This window comes from Emys orbicularis, chromosome 4, assembly GCF_028017835.1.
Source record: "Emys orbicularis isolate rEmyOrb1 chromosome 4, rEmyOrb1.hap1, whole genome shotgun sequence".
Classification (NCBI taxonomy): Eukaryota; Metazoa; Chordata; order Testudines; family Emydidae; genus Emys; species Emys orbicularis.
The window spans coordinates 15,833,908-15,851,738 of record NC_088686.1 but is presented as its reverse complement, the minus strand read 5'-3'; the positions used below and the strand labels follow the sequence as shown (position 1 = coordinate 15,851,738).

Sequence of the window (17,831 nt, the reverse complement as noted above, 5' to 3'; positions counted from 1 at the left end):
GTAATATTGTGGGTATTCATTAACGAGGTGTGTTCTGATAAAGCTCTGATTGGTAATTACTGGGGTCATCCAAATCAAATCAATAACCTTTCAATGTTTAAGAAACAGTTGACAACACTATGTGAAATATTAGGTATTCATTCTTTTGCAGCATGTGATCACTGCTGTAATTTTCTTCTTTCTACTGGTGCTTCATTAGCGATATTGAATTGCACCCACATTTATGCAAATGTACAGGGAGCAGAAGTTTAAAGATCAGACCTGTTGGTCCAGCAGTCAGGTGAGATCAGGATAGCACAAGAGCCGCTGACGGATTAATGCAGGTTAGCAGAAGCCTCTGGTGGTGTAAGCTGGTGTATTCATGTCATCTGGGGATCTGGCCCCTTGTGACTATCTAGGGACTTATTTCATCCCAGTCTCTGCAGTATTTGAAGTTTATGGCATTACACCAGCCTAAAAGTGATGTACACAGGAGAAAAATCAGGCATCTTGTATTTCCAAGACTAGATAACACCAGTTCAGACCAATGTTCCCTCTAATTTTTCCCATCCATGTGCAGAATGAATTTTGCTATGTGCACCAATGTGGAGGTGATGTGTGGCAGGGGTGGGGCCGAGGGGTTCGGAGTGTGGGAGGGGGCTCAGGGCTGGGGCAGAGGGTTGGGGTGCAGGGTGTGCGGGCTCCGGCTGGGGGTGCGGGCTCTGGGGTGGGGCCGGGGATGAGGAGTTTGGGGTGCAGGCTGCCCCGGGGCAGTGATGGGGAGAGAGTACTCCCCCCAGCCCTCTCTCCCCCTGCAGCAGCACCTGGGCTGGGGGAGAGCATTTCTCCCCGCTGCACCAACTCTGGGCCTGGGGCTGGGGGATTCATAGATTCTAGGACTGGAAGGGACCTCGAGAGGTCATCGAATCCAGTCCCCTGCCCGCATGGCAGGACCAAATACTGTCTAGACCATCCCTGATAGACATTTATCTAACCTACTCTTAAATATCTCCAGAGATGGAGATTCCACAACCTCCCTAGGCAATTTATTCCAGTGTTTAACCACCCTGACAGTTAGGAACTTTTTCCTAATGTCCAACCTAGACCTCCCTTGCTGCAGTTTAAGCCCATTGCTTCTTGTTCTATCCTTAGAGGCTAAGGTGAACAAGTTTTCTCCCTCCTCCTTATGACACCCTTTTAGATACCTGAAAACTGCTATCATGTCCCCTCTCAGTCTTCTCTTTTCCAAACTAAACAAACCCAATTCTTTCAGCCTTCCTTCATAGGTCATGTTCTCAAGACCTTTAATCATTCTTGTTGCTCTTCTCTGGACCCTCTCCAATTTCTCCACATCTTTCTTGAAATGCGGTGCCCAGAACTGGACACAATACTCCAGCTGAGGCCTAACCAGAGCAGAGTAGAGCGGAAGAATGACTTCTCGTGTCTTGCTCACAACACACCCGTTAATACATCTGTAGTAGGGTCGAGCCGGGGCTCTGTCCTCCGGGACGGAGGGGCGCCACACCGGCTCACTGTAGCACAGACAGTCCAAGTTCAGGCCCCTTTCCACAGGGCTTAGCAAACACTCAGCTATCTCAGGCCCTTTGGTGCTGGGGCTGAGCAATAGTCCACAGTTTAAGCAGGCCCAGACCCTGGATCAGGGCGGGGCACAAACAGGCACAGCTCAGGCCTTGGATGCAATGGCTGAGCAACCAATCAGTCAAGGAGCCCGGGCCCTGGTTCGGGGCGGGGCACAAACAGTCACGGCTCAGGCCCTTGAATGCAGGGGCTGAGCAAACAAGCAGTTAAGGAGCTCAGGCCCTATGGGGCAGGGCTGAGCAGGCAAGCAGTTAAGGAGCTCAGGCCCTCTGGGGCAGGGCTGAGCAAACAAGCAGTTAAGGAGCTCAGGCCCTCTGGTGCAGGGCTGACCAAACAAGCAGTTAAGGAGCTCAGGCTCTCTGGTGCAGGGCTGAGCAGACAAGCAGTTAAGTAGCCCAGGCCCTGGTTCAGGGCGGGGCACAAACAGTCACAACTCAGGCCCTTGAATGCAGGGGCTGAGCAACCAAGCAATTGGGGTAAGCTCAGGCTCCTACACCTGAGCGTCGGGTGAGGGGGAAGCCTGCCACCCGTGAACGGGGTGGCAGGGGGGAACGCAGGCCCACCCACTCCACTGCGTTCCAGCCCGGGGCCCTAGCTGCGGTTATTGCCGCTGCTGGTCAGTGGGGTATCCTGACCGAAACACACTGACATCGGCTCACAGGCCTCTGCAGCCTGACTGGGGTTGGCTACCCCCGGGCTGCTTCCATGTTCCCCCTTAGGGCCTACCTCATTGGCGACAGCGGGCTCGGGCCAGTCCAGGAGCATTGGTTCCTCGGGTGCGGGGCTTGGGGGCCAGTCCGGCAGCTCTCCACCAGGGTCGCTGGCCCGGGGCAGGCTTGGCTCCTCCTCGGGGTAGCTGGCCCGGGGCAAGCTTGGCCAGTCCTCCTCGGGGTAGCTGGCCCAGGGCAAGCTTGGCCAGTCCTCCTCGGGGTACCTGGTCCGGGGCAAGCTTGGCCAGTCCTCCTCAGGGTACCTGGTCCGGGGCAAGCTTGGCCAGTCCTCCTCGGGGTACCTGGCGAGAGGTAGGCTCGACCGGCGCGGTGGGGTAGCAGGCGGCTCGCGGCCTGGGGCTGTCTCCCAAGCGGGAGCTCGGCTCGGGACGTCTGCTCTTTCTGGCGGCCTGGGCTTCACTGAGCTCTGCCGGCGGGCTTTTATACTTCCGGGTCGGGGCCGTGACCTCGGAGGGGCGGGGCCCAGACCCGGTGGCTCCGCCCACGTTGGGGTTAGGGGAAGTTCGGGACCCTCCGGGACGGAGGGGCGCCACACCGGCTCACTACAACATCCCAGAATCATGTTTGCTTTTTTTGCAACAGCATCACACTGTTGACTCATATTTAGCTTGTGGTCCACTATAACCCCTAGATCCCTTTCTGCCGTACTCCTTCCTAGACAGTCTCTTCCCATTCTGTATGTGTGAAACTGATTTTTTCTTCCTAAGTGGAGCATTTTGCATTTGTCTTTGTTAAACGTCATCCTGTTTAACTCAGACCATTTCTCCAATTTGTCCAGATCATTTTGAATTATGACACATTTTCTATCTTTCCTAACCAGCGGAATAGCTTGCTTTTGGGCCCTTAATAGTGTCCCTTTGAAAAACTGCCAACTCTCCTCAGTTGTTTTTCCCCTCAGTCTTGATTCCCATGGGACCTTACCTATCAGCTCTCTGAGCTTACCAAAATCCGCCTTCCTGAAATCCATTGTCTCTATTTTGCTGTTCTCCCTTCTACCCTTCCTTAGAATTGCAAACTCTATGATTTCATGATCACTTTCACCCAAGCTGCCTTCTACTTTCAAATTCTCAACGAGTTCCTCCCTATTTGTTAAAATCAAGTCTAGTACAGCTTCCCCCATAGTAGCTTTTTCAACCTTCTGAAATAAAAAGTTGTCTGCAATGCAGTCCAAGAATTTGTTGGATAGTCTGTGCCCCGTTGTGTTATTTTCCCAACATATATCCGGATAGTTGAAGTCCCCCATCACCACCAAATCTTGGGCTTTGGATGATTTTGTTAGTTGTTTAAAAAAAGCCTCATCCACCTCTTCCACCTGGTTAGGTGGCCTGTAGTAGACTCCTAGCATGACATCACCCTTGTTTTTTACCCCTTTTAGCCTAACCCAGAGACTCTCAACACTTCCGTCTCCTATGTCCATCTCTACCTCAGTCCAAGTGTGTACATTTTTAATATATAAGGCAACACCTCCTCCCTTTTTCCCCTGTCTATCCTTCCTGAGCAAGCTGTACCCATCCACACCAACGTTCCAATCATGTGTATTATCCCACCAAGTTTCAGTGATGCCAACAATGTCATAGTTGTATTTATGTATTAGCACTTCCAGTTCTTCCTGCTTATTACCCATACTTCTCGCATTTGTATATAGGCATCTAAGATACTAGTTTGATCTTTCCTCCCAGTTTTGTCCTGACCCTCCTTTCTCTCTGTCAATATAGCCCACACTCCCTCTCGTTTCCGACCCATCTCCCAGGTCTCCATGTTCCCCACTTACCTGTGGGCTTTGCTCACCTGTCCCCGTCAAACCTAGTTTAAAGCCCTCCTCACTAGGTTAGCCAGTCTGTGTCCAAATAGGGTCTTTCCCCTCCTCGAAAGGTGAACACCATCTCTGCCTAGCAATCCTTCCTCGAATAGCATCCCGTGGTCTAGGAAGCCAAAGCCTTCCTGGCGACACCATCTTCGCAGCCAGGCATTCACCTCCATGATGCATCTGTCTCTGCCCGGGAAGAATCGAAGAGAATACCACCTGCGCTCCAAACTCCTTCACCCGTACTCCCAGAGCCCTGTAGTCACTCTTGATCCGCTCAGTGTCACACCGCGCAGTATCATTTGTGCCCACATGGATGAGTAGCATGGGGTAGTAGTCAGAGGGCTGGATAATCCTCGACAATGCCTCCATAACATTTCGGATACGGGCTCCCGGCAGGCAGCATACCTCCCGAGATGAAATGTCAGGGCGACAGATGGGCGCCTCCGTCCCCCTCAGCAGAGAGTCTCCGACCACCACTACCCTACGTTTCCTATTCGCAGTGGTGGCAGCAGACCTCCCAGCCTTAGGGGTACGAGGCTTCTCCTCCTTTACTGTAGGGGGTGATTCCTTCTTTCCTGTATCGAGAAGAGCATTACCATGGCGGGAGGGTTCGGAGCAGGGGTGGAGCACTGCCTGCTGCCAGAAGTAACCAGCTGCCAGTGTCCACCCTGAGCCATCTCCTCCTCCACCAGTGGTGTATCAGCAGTCCTGTGTACTGGGATAGCTACCTCAGCTGTCTCCACATGGACACTGTCCAGGAATTGCTCGTGGATTCGAATGCTCCTCAACCTAGCCACCTCCTCCTGTAGCTCTCCCACCTGCTGCCTGAGAGATTCCACCAGCAGGCACCTTTCACATTGGATGGTCCCCCCAGCCTGGATATCAGTAAGTGGAAATTGCAAGTTACAGTCTCTGCAAAACCACACCAGGATCTGGGTAGAAGCATCCATGCTCAGGCGCTCTGTCTGGCTACAGGCGCAGGTGGAGGAGACAGAAGCAGTGCTGGCACAGGTGTTGCGGGTCTTCCTAACCATCGTAAGCCTCCCTCTGTCAAACTCCCGTCTGCAGCCCCCTGTCCGCTGAAAGGGTTGTTTAAGCAAGAAGTTTTGAATGTAGTTGGTTTATAGGTTTTAAGGGGAATAAAGGGAAAACAGATAGAACCGGCAAGTGACCCACGCCCCCTTCCCACTCCCCTTCCAAACTCCCTTGCAAAACTCCCTGTTAGCAGCACCTCTCCCAGGCGCAGCAGCTCTGGGGCTGGGGGAGAGGTGCCTCTCCCCACCACAGTAGCTCTGGGGCTGGGGCTGGGGGAGAGGCATCTGTCCCCACCACAGTAGCGCTGGGGCTGGGGCCAGGGGAGAGGTGCCTCTCCCCACCGCAGCCCCAGAGCTGGGAGGGAGAGGCGTGTCTCCTCGCCGCGCCGCAGCCCCGGGGCTGGGGGAATTAAGTGCGCACCTCAAAGAGAACTTAGGTTCAGACTTCTTTTCACAAAACTCCACTCCTCACCAGGCTACTGAGTGATGACACATTCAACCGATGAAACACAAGAGAATGGGTTTTATGAGGGTAGAACACTGTGGCCTGACAAATACTCAATGGTGGCTTTTCCATCTTAACCCTTTTACGTGTGTCACACCCACAGTGGAATTGGGGACTAAGTACAGGATATAGAGTATCAGTGCTAAATTAAGAAAAATAATCTCGTCTTGAAACACAATAACTAACAAAGGCCAACAGCTGAAATAAGTAATAAGCAAATGCAAGGAATATTTCTGAGGCATACCTCTAATCTTGCCAAGACCTAAATATGTTCCACAAAGGCCTTTACAGAACAGAGGGAGAGAGAGACATTGGTTTTGCATGTGGAGATTACGTGGTGTGTAGACTAGCATGCAACATTTTCTTTAATTTCAGTTTCCAAGAAATGATCTGATGATTCATTATATCAATAATTATGCTCAAAGAGGCATTTTCATTCCAAGCTCCTATTTTCAGGCATTTATAACTTTTGGGTAAAATCACCATTTAGATGGATAGTTTTCATGAATATTCTGAGTCTAAAGGAGATTTTTTCGTGGGAGGAAATAAGTAGCGCTGTGAAAGCGGCTTGGAGGGCCAACAGCCTAGGGGTTAGGACACCCAGCTTTTGGCCCCTTCCACCTCTGTCCAAGCAGTAGAGGTGACTGTTCCTTACCTTAAGCCAGGATCTTTGGCTTTCCACCTGCATCTGGCCTTGGCCTTTAAGGGAATGTGGTAGGGGGACCCAGGCCCTCCCTCTGGCCCCATGGGAAGCAACACTGGCAGCAAGTCCAAGTTCATTTCTCTGGGCCACTTCCTACCAATAAGTCCTTTCAATTTGGGGCATGTAGTCCAAGTAGTCAGCTGCTTAGCAGAAAAAGAGTCCAAAGAAGCAGAGTCCTGCAGGACCCCCTGGTTTTCAAAGTGGGGGGTGGGTTGGTCAAGGAAGGCACTATCTGTGGGCCTTACCCACTCTGTGGTCCCCTCTCAGCTCAACCTCTCTCCTGCAGCCTGTTCTCCACCTGGTCTTCTGAACTTCCTCTTAACCTGCTCCTCTAGTCGGAGCATGTTCGGCAGGCCCAGAGGTGCGGGGCTCCTTGGTCCAGGTATTGCCTTTTAACCCCCTGGGGCCCAGTGTGGCACCATCACAGGCACTCACCACAGTCAGACTGTTTTTCCACCATGGCACTCTTAGCCACTTCCAGTCTGGCTGGTGTGGTATGAGGATCAGGAATTGTATCTATTCTTCCCATATGACAGGGCAATACCACATTTTCAGTCAGCCTCTGATTTTTTCTGTCCTATTTTGCACTTGCAAAAGGGGGTTGCATATATTTTTATCATCACAATCAGTTTCAGTACAGAAATGGGCATAAAACAAGGCAGGCCAAGACTGAAAACATATTTATATTGTAGATTCACTCATCAAATTAGCTGAAACCTTTCAACCAATGTACGTGAGTGGAATGGGGGAGTAGCATTTACAAGAAGTGGCACTTCATCCAATTTAACATGCTACAAAAACTGGGAAGAACAGCAAAAGCAAAAAAATGTACAACTGACATTCATCCACGTAGAGTGTATGCATGTGTAACCCACATACTTTTATACTGTGTATATGTATGTACTGTGCGTATGTGTGTGTATATATGTAATGTATTGTATAAACATTTTAGTAGCCAGCAGTTGTGATATATATATAATCAGTAAAGCAATGAAGAACAAGATCTACACTCATTACTTGATTTCTGCACAGTTATATAGTAAGAACATGAATCTCCCCAGCTTTCCAAAATTGAAACCTCTTATTCATAAGTGCTATTCCCGCTGTGACCTTACTTGATCATAGATCTCATATGTCTATCCAACCAGTCAGAATGCAGTCCCCCTAGACTCTGATGAAGCAGAGAACACCAAATCTCTGCTTAATTCTGGTGTTTCATTTTTACATTTAAATATTCAAGAAATTGTTGAGAAATGTCAGTGCAATATTTCTACTATTCAAGTATTTTTAAACAAACACCATGTCTTTTAAAAAATTGCTGCCTCTGGAAGAGCAGTGATAAACTGGACTAAATGTCCATAAAATTAAGTCAATTTTCTGGAGTGAGGTGAAAAATCTGTTGTATACAAAAGGAAACTGTTATGCATTAGGAGATAAAAAGTAGTTATCCTTTCACAATGGCTTATTTTTTCCTATTTGTATGCTGCGTATTTTTTTTTTTAAAAAGAATATGTAAACACAGCTGCATTCTGCAGTATAGTACTTCCAAGCAAAGACGATTAAACATGACACACAAACTTCCGTATATTAGTTGATGCCAAGGACAGAATGAAAATGCAACACACTGGTATTGGAGAAATCAAAATAATTTTCGTTCTGTAAAGTCTACAGTGTTTAAGAGAAGAGTGCTATTTATTTATTTATGGCTTCTTCTCAAGAATAATTAGGTCCTGAATCAATAAGGAAGCTAAATACCTTTAAGAGCATGCCTACGTCCATCCCTATTGAAAAAAGCATTTAAGCACATGCTTTAGTCCCATTATTATCATTAATGATTTTCCCTTCAAAATTGAAGACCGTGATGATTCCTTGAATTGCACTAGCAGTGCATTAAGCTGAGGCTGGAAAACATAGCTGGAAAGTGGCCTCAGGCTGCTCTGGGCTAGCAGAAATGTATAGGATATATAGAGATGGATCCAAGCCACAGCATTTAGATATGGATTCAGATTTTGAACACTCGCAAATTCAGAAATGTTCGGATATATGGTTTTGGTTTGGCCCAAATTTGGGTCTGGGTTTGAAGTTGAAGCTCCTACTTTTCACAGAATTGGAGTATTTGGACCCAGGAATTTGGTGCAGGCCCATCTCTAATGGAAAGCCTTTACACTAGGTCTGAGTTACTTGACTTCCTTATCCTGGGAAATGGCGCAGCTGCTTTGCACAACATTGCGGGCACAGTCTGGCCCTAAAACTGGTGTAGCTGGGTAGGGTGGGGGAACCACCCCAACAGAGGGGGATATGCCTCTGGTATATATCTGGTGTGGTGGCTTCTACGCCACATACACCCAGCTGCTGATATAGAGATATGGACAGTGGCAAGGAGATATGACTGAGGCTTCCCTTTCTGCTCTCCATTTGCTGTTCTTGAGGCCACTGGCAGCTGACATAATATAGAGCTCATGTTACAGCAGAGCTGATGCACAGCTGGTCCAGGATGTAGGATACATCCTCATGACCTGCACTGTGTAGTCCTGGGCCACAGCCAAGGATCTTGGCCACTGTCTGTCCAGAAACATCCTTGCCAGGCTTCAGAGGTTGACTCAGTTGTCTCTGTTCTCTGTTCCATGGTCTTATCTGGATCAAGATAGGGACACCCCATTCTCAGTTCCTGGTCCCTGCCATTGAACTGCCTCTCAGAGTATGTCAGTGTTGTTGTAGCCGTATTGGTCCCAGGATATTAGAGAGACAAGGTGGGTGAGGTCATATCTTTTACTGGGCCAACTTCTGTTGGTGAGAAAGACAAGCTTCTCGAAAGCTTGTCTCTCTCACCAACAGAACTTGGCCCAATAAAAGATATGACCTCACCAACCTTGTATTTCAGAGTATATTCACAGAATCCCTTTGATAAGGTTTAGTGGAAGGCTTTTTCTATTTGGGTCAGTTCATTTTTGACTGGTTTCCTTTCAGTTGTTCACCAGTTCTTCCTTTTAGTGGCATTTCCTCCTTGTTTTTTGTTGGTGGGAGTCATATGAGCAAATTAAATATGACGGATGAAGAGGAACATAAGTTCACATAAGAAAAAGTCCTCTGAATATAAGTATGTGAATATATATGAGTGTGTGTAACTAGAACTTTTCAGCACACACAAATGAGTCTGCAACCATTTGCAGTTGATTTTCTCTTTCTTGCAAAACACTTATTGAAATGATTAAGCCTATTTTTGTGGAGTATAGAAATTTATCTTTGTTTGCCATTTTCTCTCTTTCAGCTCTTCTTTATGCAACTATTTTTGGAAATGTCACCACCATTTTCCAGCAAATGTATGCCAACACCAACCGATACCATGAGATGCTGAACAATGTGAGGGATTTCCTCAAATTATATCAAGTCCCAAAAGGCCTTAGTGAACGAGTCATGGATTATATTGTCTCAACATGGTCCATGTCTAAAGGGATCGACACAGAGAAGGTATGAGTGCATGAGGTAAAAATCCAGATATTGTACCTTTCAATCCATTGTGTCCTTTCCAGTAGAATAAACAGTACTGAGTACTGTAAACACGCTGGCAAAAAAGATCTGAACCACATGTGATTCCATTAATACTGTCATCGTTGTGTTCAGACAGAGGGCGCTGGTTTAAAATTAGGGGAAAAAATGGAAACATTGGCAATTTTGAAAGTGTGTTCTGTTACCCTGCTTTTCAATATGGTCTGACTTTCCATTTTCCAGATTTTCCTTGGAATTATTTTAATTTTTATTGTGTTTTGGGATTTGAAATTAACAAAAACAGTTTTTGAAAAAATTGAGAGGGTGGGGAGGAAGAGAAAAATCTCAAAAAGGATACCCTTCATTTTTGGGGGGGTGGGAAACCACATTTGATGGGGCTGAGTAATCCAAACTGGCAATACAGAAATAACTAATAAAAAACACTGATACCCAACAAAACATTTCGCAGAGCAACTAGCAGGCTAAATATTTTAGTTCCCAAATTTTTTGTAAAATGGAAAATGTACATTTCATTAAGCATTCCACTTTAAAAAAGGCCATATGTCAGCACTTTTATTCTGTTAAAAATATATCCAATAGCTCTTTTCATACATATTACACATACTAGCAGAAAACGATCCTTTACTCACTTTTGTAGTTCTAGTGCTTGCCGATATCCTAAAATATAATAATAATATAGTAGCAGTAATGGTAAGAGAATCAAAATCAGTGTATCATTGTGGTCTGGTTAAAAGGTGAGTAGCAGAGCACTGATTGGCTCAGGAGATTGATAACTGGATATAGATCTTTTCTGCTCTAGTTCCTGATCCAAAGCCCACTGAAATCATTGGGTGTTTGGACTTTGAATCAGGTCTTAGGTCACCATTTGGAATCTGGCGCAGGTCAGTAGTGACTGAAAGTTGTTACCATCTGAGGGTTTGTTAACATTTATGAAATGAGTTCAGTTGCCTTGGACCAGTTCCCAGTGGACAGAACCATAATTGCTACCATCACAGTTAGCACAAGATTTAATAGAGACGGAGACTGATCTCTTTGAGGTGTCCTCTCCAGGCCTGGGCTGAAGGCCCTTTGGCAGGGAAGTTTGGGAAAGCTTGTGTTCCTGCTAGTCATTTTATACCTGCTCCATAGATTAAGAAAGGAGACTAGGGGTGAGATCTTCAGTTGGTGTGAGTTGGCCTAGCTCCACTGACTTCAGTGGATTTACGCCATCGGGGAACTGGACATTAAGTGTCTAGTACTGAGAACCCTAAAGCCCACTTGACAGAGGAAAAGTTGTGATAGAATATTGCTGTGCTCTGCTACACTTCTTATTTCGGTTAACTGTATTGCACTGTGTGGTAGGTGTAATCTGAGTTCCACCAGAACCTATCTCACTATAACATGACAAAATGGAATTATTGTGAGAACAAGGACAGCTTTAAGTCTTCTTATAAACCCATACAATGTTAGTTACGGAACTAATTAACCTGAATTTCACAGTTAGTAATTAACTTCCAAAACTGTGCAACTTTTGTGTATTATTATTGTTATGTTAACTGATAAGGCTTTCGGTTTCTTGGATTCTTGTAGTTCAGTATGCCTGATTCTTTAATATGTTAATTTCAGCTCCATTTATACAGTGACATTCTAACTTCCAAATGTGTTCATACAGTTTGTTAATAATAAATTTGTTGTAATTGCTGTAAATGGACTCAGTTCTGCTGTGAAAAGCCAAATATGTGTAAAAATTCAATTTTCATTCTCATTTATCTCCTTTCAATTATTTCTGCTGCAGTTCCATTAGACTTTGATTGTGCTTTGCGGTTAATTAGAAGAACCTTTGCTTTAATTACTGAGATTTCCTTCCATTATTTCCACATATCCAGTTTAATAGATTGTAAAAATGCAGTTATAGCCCATAAACATACTGATCATTGGCTTTTAGTAAGCAGCGTTCACTTGTCTGCATAATAGTAGTGGTTGCTTAGCTAGATAATTAATAAGGCCATAAAATCTGTGATTTAGGTTTTTAACAGTATTCCCACACTGGAGGCCTGCCTAGCGTAGCTCCTGATCTAAACACCATTTAAGTCAATGGAAAGACTCCTGTTGAATTCAGTGGCTTTTGGATCAGGCCATTAATGTTTTTATGTAGTTCAGTTTTTCAGTTAAAATATTTTATTGACAACCAGTGAGAGAGTAGCTATAAAATGGTTACAATTTTTAAAATATTCCGTTACATAGCGTCCAGCAAAGGCTATAAACCTTCAATGGCTACTGCGCAAGTACCTTGCTGCGACTGCTGTGAGCTGCATTGAAGCAAATGGGGGTCTTCATGGATACAGCAATTTGCATGCTGCCAACTGCATGATCAGAGCCAAAATTCAGATTTCTTATGGGAAAGATGGAAAGCTGTGTGTAGGTCACTGGCAGTCACATGACCCATCTGAACTTTGAATTCTGAAATGAATTATGAAACATCTCAATTATAACAAATGAGAAAATGTTGTATTTCCTAGTTGGCAAACCTAAAAAATACAGCAGTCACATAGACTAGATCCTTTCCTTCGTGTTCGGGGCGTATTTAGCACTTTACAAACCACTTAAGGTAGGAATGTTTAAAAAAAACATTTGGGAAAAATCATACAACCTCTGTATTAAAATTTGTGGGTGGAAAAAACAGGTCACACTGCACCACGTCATAGAATTTTTATTTACTGTGTGTGCAATACACCAGTCACAATGAAGATAGGAAAATATCGCACCAAGAGATTCAGGAGCTGACATCCTCTTAAATAATGTGTCTCCAATTCTCTGGGGCCTGGTAACTTTTCTATGCTGGAAACTTTTCCATCTTTTGATCATAAGCTTGATTTAATCCTGCAGTAGAAATATAGACGAGAAAGAAAAGAACTGTTATATTTGTTGGTCCACCTCTGTGCCACAGTAGAATTGTTCCCAATAGTACATTTCCTAGTTTTTATATCCAGTCTGGTTTTAAAAATCCCTGGTGATGGGCTTCAACCAACCCTGGGAGACTAGCACAGCCTAATGTATCTCACTGTAGGAGAGTTTTTTAATGAAATTCAACATATAGTTTCCCTTTCTTAATTTCATCTAGTGCTCACTCTCCTGTCCAGGTGATCAGTAATCTATCCCTAGAGTCATTTCTCCTGTGTTTTTCATTCCTCACTTCCTTCAAAACCAAATGTATGTCTCCAGCACATACATCTAGACTATCATTATGCATAGTAGTATCTCTCATACTCCTTACATTTGGGTAGACATTTTAGTATATTACTATATTTCTTATTCTTCAGCAAAGATTTCTTTTAACTGTGCAAATAATTAGCAAAAAACCTCTAAACTTTACCAATTGTTAATATTTATGGATGGTTTTCTTCCATATAGGTATCATTACTAGAGCTGAGTGAATAACAGATTTTTCAGTTGGCTGGAAATTCCAAAAAATAATAAAAATAAAGTCATTTCAGCTTGATCACAATTTTCTTTAAATTTTTGGCCAATCGAAATGTGAAAAAAAATTGATTTTGGTCATGTTTCATTCTCCCCAAGATAAAATGTTTCATTTAGATTTCAAGCATTTTTAACGTGTTTAATTTTTAAAATAAAATGTAAATTAATGTTGAATGGAAAAGTCGCTTTGAATTGAAAAATTGAAACATTTCATTCAGGAAATGTCAAAATGAAGTATTTTATTTTTTTCATATTTTGTTTGTTTTTATTTTCAACCAAAACAATTTGGCATATTTGATATGAACTCATGAAACGTTTCAGCACTGCCAAATCTGCATTTTTCTCCCCCGAAAAAAGTTTCAGCCAAACAATTTCATCCCACTCTACTGATTACATCTTCATTAGTTCCAAATAAATATACTTTATTGCTCCCTTTGCATTCACGTGTGCATTATGATGTCATTTCCCCCTATTATTAGGATACATTTCAGTCAGTCAAGCATGCAGCACAACTCAACACATTGAAATTATTTTTTCTTTAAATCAAATACAGTGGGTAGAACAGCTCACATGTTGACCCAAAATTATGCAGTTTTTTCTGGTGATGAACAACTGTATTGTATGTAACTACAGGCCAATATATCATGATAAAGTCTAGTAGTTTTTGTGACAGCTAAGGTTTTTAAAAGAAATGTGCTTGAGACTAAAATATAAGTAAATGCCTTTGCTGGGAACGCTATACCTTTAACAAATGTGCTTTAATTAATTGTTACAAATATCATTCAAATAGTGCAGTTAAATATCTATTCTTAGTCATATATGAGATACTAGTGTTTAATGCCATTGAAGATCTCGCTCAGACCAACAACAAAGAAGAAATCCAGAGAGCTTAGTGTTTGGTTCTTGTGCAGATACACAGTGTGGGCAAAGTGAAGGTTGACTAGATGTTACTCATCTCCCCAAAGGGGGCAATGAAGAAAAGGGCCATAGATCCAGAGCTGGCTGCCGTAAGTAAGTAAGTAAGTAAAACCCCTCTCAGATGGCCCAATCCAATGCCCATTGACTTTGGTGTGTGATGGATCAGACCCCGAACTTCCACACTGCAGGGCTGTGCCTTAAAGCAGTGGTTCTCAACCAAGGGTCTGGAACCCACTGGGGGGCCACGAGCAGGTTTCAGGGGGTCTGCGAAGCAGGGCTGGCATTAGACCTGTTGGGGCCCAGGGCAGAAAGCCAAAACCCCACCACCTGGGGCTGAAGCCCAGGGCTCCAAGTACCACCAACCGGGGCTGAAGCCGAAGCCTGAGGAACTTAGCTTCGCAGGGCCCTCTGTGGCATGGGGTGCCGGGCAATTGCCCTGTTTGCTACCCCCTAACGGTGGCCCTGGCTTTTATATACAAAAAAACAATTGTTGTGGCACAGGTGGACCATGGAGTTTTTATAGCATGTTGGGGGTCCTCAGAAAGAAAAAGTTGAGAACCCCTGCCTTAAAGGACCAATCTAGGCTGGGTCTTTGGTGATAATTTGTCCTCAAATTTCATCTTCAACCCACAGTGCTCATTGTTCTTTCTCACTCCTCCTTCCTGCATACCTATGAATAGAGAATCGATGAAACTGAGAGTGTCCCTTTATTTGTATTATTTAAACTGAAGCAAGTGGCCTGTGATCAATCATCTTAAAACATTTAGAAGTCAAAGCTCTAACATTGACAGCTAGGACAATACACACAATACATTGCATATGCACTGTACATACCATAATATGATAATACATAGCTCATGTGTAGGAGGGAATTTGTTTTTATACAGCCCCTTTCATGCTCAAGGTACTTTGGTTATTCACCCAGTAATGAATTAAATGTAGATCGTGAGTAAATTCATGGGAAAACGCAGCAGCCATTATATATTTAAAAGTCTCTCAAAGGCAGCATTGCACATTAGAACCTGTTCTGCTGAGAGAGATAAATGTGAACCAGAACATTCTCTGAATATGATCTTTTAAGTAGTTCTAAAAATATTTATAGTACCCCAGCCTGAGATATTAAAATGTTCACATTGAATTTGAGCTTCTTAGTTTTAATCAAAATGTGCTTGACAGCAAATGAAACATTAATAGGTTGCAGCTCTCCTCTAAAAATAGGTCATTACACGTGAACCTGCACAACGATTCGTTTACATCCAGCTGTTTCTATGAAGGTCCCACTCTCCTAATGGCAAAATTGTGAAATGTCAATAAAGCTGAAAGATTTTCCTTCCTTTGACTCTTAGTTAAAGTTTGGCTTGAGATTCTCTTAGAAAGTAATAAAATCAATGGCCAGATAATTTCTAACATGATTTAATGGTCCACTTTTCAATAAAAGACACAGGTTGAAAGGAAACAATTTATTCCTCAGTTTTTACGTAGGAATCTATCTGAGCCAGTTTCACGTTGTAACTCCTGAAGTGGAAACAACGGGAAAACAATACAGCATTAAAACTATTCATTACTGATGGCATGACCCAATATGCAATAATGCAGAAGAGACAGGACTATGGTAAATATTTTCAGGCTGCAATGTTATGAATCATAAATCTCAGAAAATGCAAGGGAATTTAGTCCCCTCTGCTGCTAGTGAGATCTTCAATGGCCCTATGAAATATTGTTGACAACCCAGTACTGAAACCTGAGATTCATGGCCTCAAGACATCTCTCCCAGTGTCCTGATGCCCTGTAAAATCAGGCTGCTATTTCTACATGGTCTCATCATGGAAACTTGTCTGTATGGCCTCTACTGCCATCTTTCCCTACCACCAGGGCGGTCCTCATACTGTAAGATCAGGAGCACAGGTTCTCTGTTTTCTTGCCATGCAGAATTTGCACCATATACAAGGTGCAAAAACCGTGAAATGTACATATGATTCCAGACTCAACAAGAAAAATTAAAATAATCTGGACAAATATTGCAACTAAATTGTAAGAGCTGGCTTGTCAGCAGCAGGTGAACAAGAAGTCTCCCTCACCTCGCAGAACTGTTCAAGGGCCACTCACCATTACAGTCCACTTCCTCTTGGAGAGCAGGATGCAGAAAAGGGAAGAAACAGAACCATGGACCACCTGCCTTCCACACAGGCCTACAGAACAGGGTCTGTGAACTGGTGGGAGTACTCTGCTCCCTCCTAATGAATGGTGCTGATTACTTGCCTCCTGTGCACAACCAGCAGCACCAAGAAAGATGGTGCCTATGTAACCCATATCCATACTCAGGGTTTGTCTACACCGCGGCTGGGAGGCACAAGTCCCAGCTTGGGTAGATGCACCGTGCTAGCTGTCCTTGAGCTAGTGCCCAAAAATAGCAGTGTGGCCATGTGGTACAGGCGGTGGCTCAGGCTAGCCACTCAAGTACGTACCCAGGTGGATGGGTGGGACTGTACTTGTGTGGCTAGTGTGAGCAGCCGAATGTCCTGCTGCTGACATACTGCTATTTTTAGCATGCTAGCTCAAAGAGCTAGCGTGGGTATGTCCACCCAAGGTGGGAACATACCCTCAGTAATGCTGTGCCCCTGGTTTGTCACGAGAGGGAGGACTGAATCTGGGACATCTATATCTTAAAACATGAGCCTTTACTGCTTGAGCTAAAAAGATATGTCTGTTAGCTAAGGCAGTGGCAGCCCCATCAACCAGTTTATGTGACCCAGCCACCACTTGAGGGAGACAGAGTGCCACAGTGAGTGGTTATGTTTGCTCCTGCCGGGGCAATGTAGCTTTGTACTGCTCCCTGTGCAGGGCTGAGATGCAAAGTCTAGCCTCAGGAAGAATCTTTTCTTTGTATCCTTTGACATCTGAATGATCCCCTTATTTAATGACACTATGGTCCAGATTAAAACAAAAAGTTCCCCATGTCAGTGGTAGAACTGGAGCCTGGAATTTTTTGTCAGTCCCAAAACTGTGGGTGCATTTTATTTTATTTTATTTTATTGCTGGAGATGGTGAGATTCTGCAGTGTGAATCTCAAGGTTTTTTTTCTTATCGCAAAAACTGGTGTTACCATGAGTTTCTTAATGATATTGGCTAACTTCTAATGTACCGTGTTACCTCAATGAGTTGTGTAATGTCTATATTTTTGATGTGTGTATAGTAGGACTTAAAAGGATGAAAAGTCCCTCAGTAGTGTCCCTTCACAACACAGTGTGGGATCTTACACCTTGTATCATCTGCACATTTCATTAATGTGCTCATTACTACATTTTCCAGAGCATTTATTAATCTATTAAAAAATCAAACCAGACCTTCCAGCAGTTGTGTCCCCACAGCATAATATAGTGTAATTTATCATCACCAGTTGTTTCAAGACCTACAGCCAGTTTTTATCCGTGTTGGGAAGATTGAATTTAATTTAATCCAAACTAATTTGTAGCCATTTCTGTATATTTCCAACACTTGTTAGTGTTATTCAATTAAGAAATTTTCCTTGTTGTTACTGTACCACCAAATCTGTCTCAATGCTCTGATCACCAGTGTAATTCATATTCTGTAT

At 44.1% G+C, this 17,831-nt stretch overlaps 1 protein-coding gene across 1 annotated transcript in view; it reads left to right on the top strand.

Moving 5' to 3' along the window:
- Positions 1–17,831, top strand: part of KCNH5 (potassium voltage-gated channel subfamily H member 5) — a 219,763-nt gene that overhangs the window by 135,434 nt on the left and 66,498 nt on the right. The window contains exon 8 of the mRNA XM_065403569.1: positions 9,627–9,826. Within this exon, the coding sequence (XP_065259641.1) occupies positions 9,627–9,826 (200 nt within the window). The remainder of the gene's footprint in view (positions 1–9,626; positions 9,827–17,831) is intronic.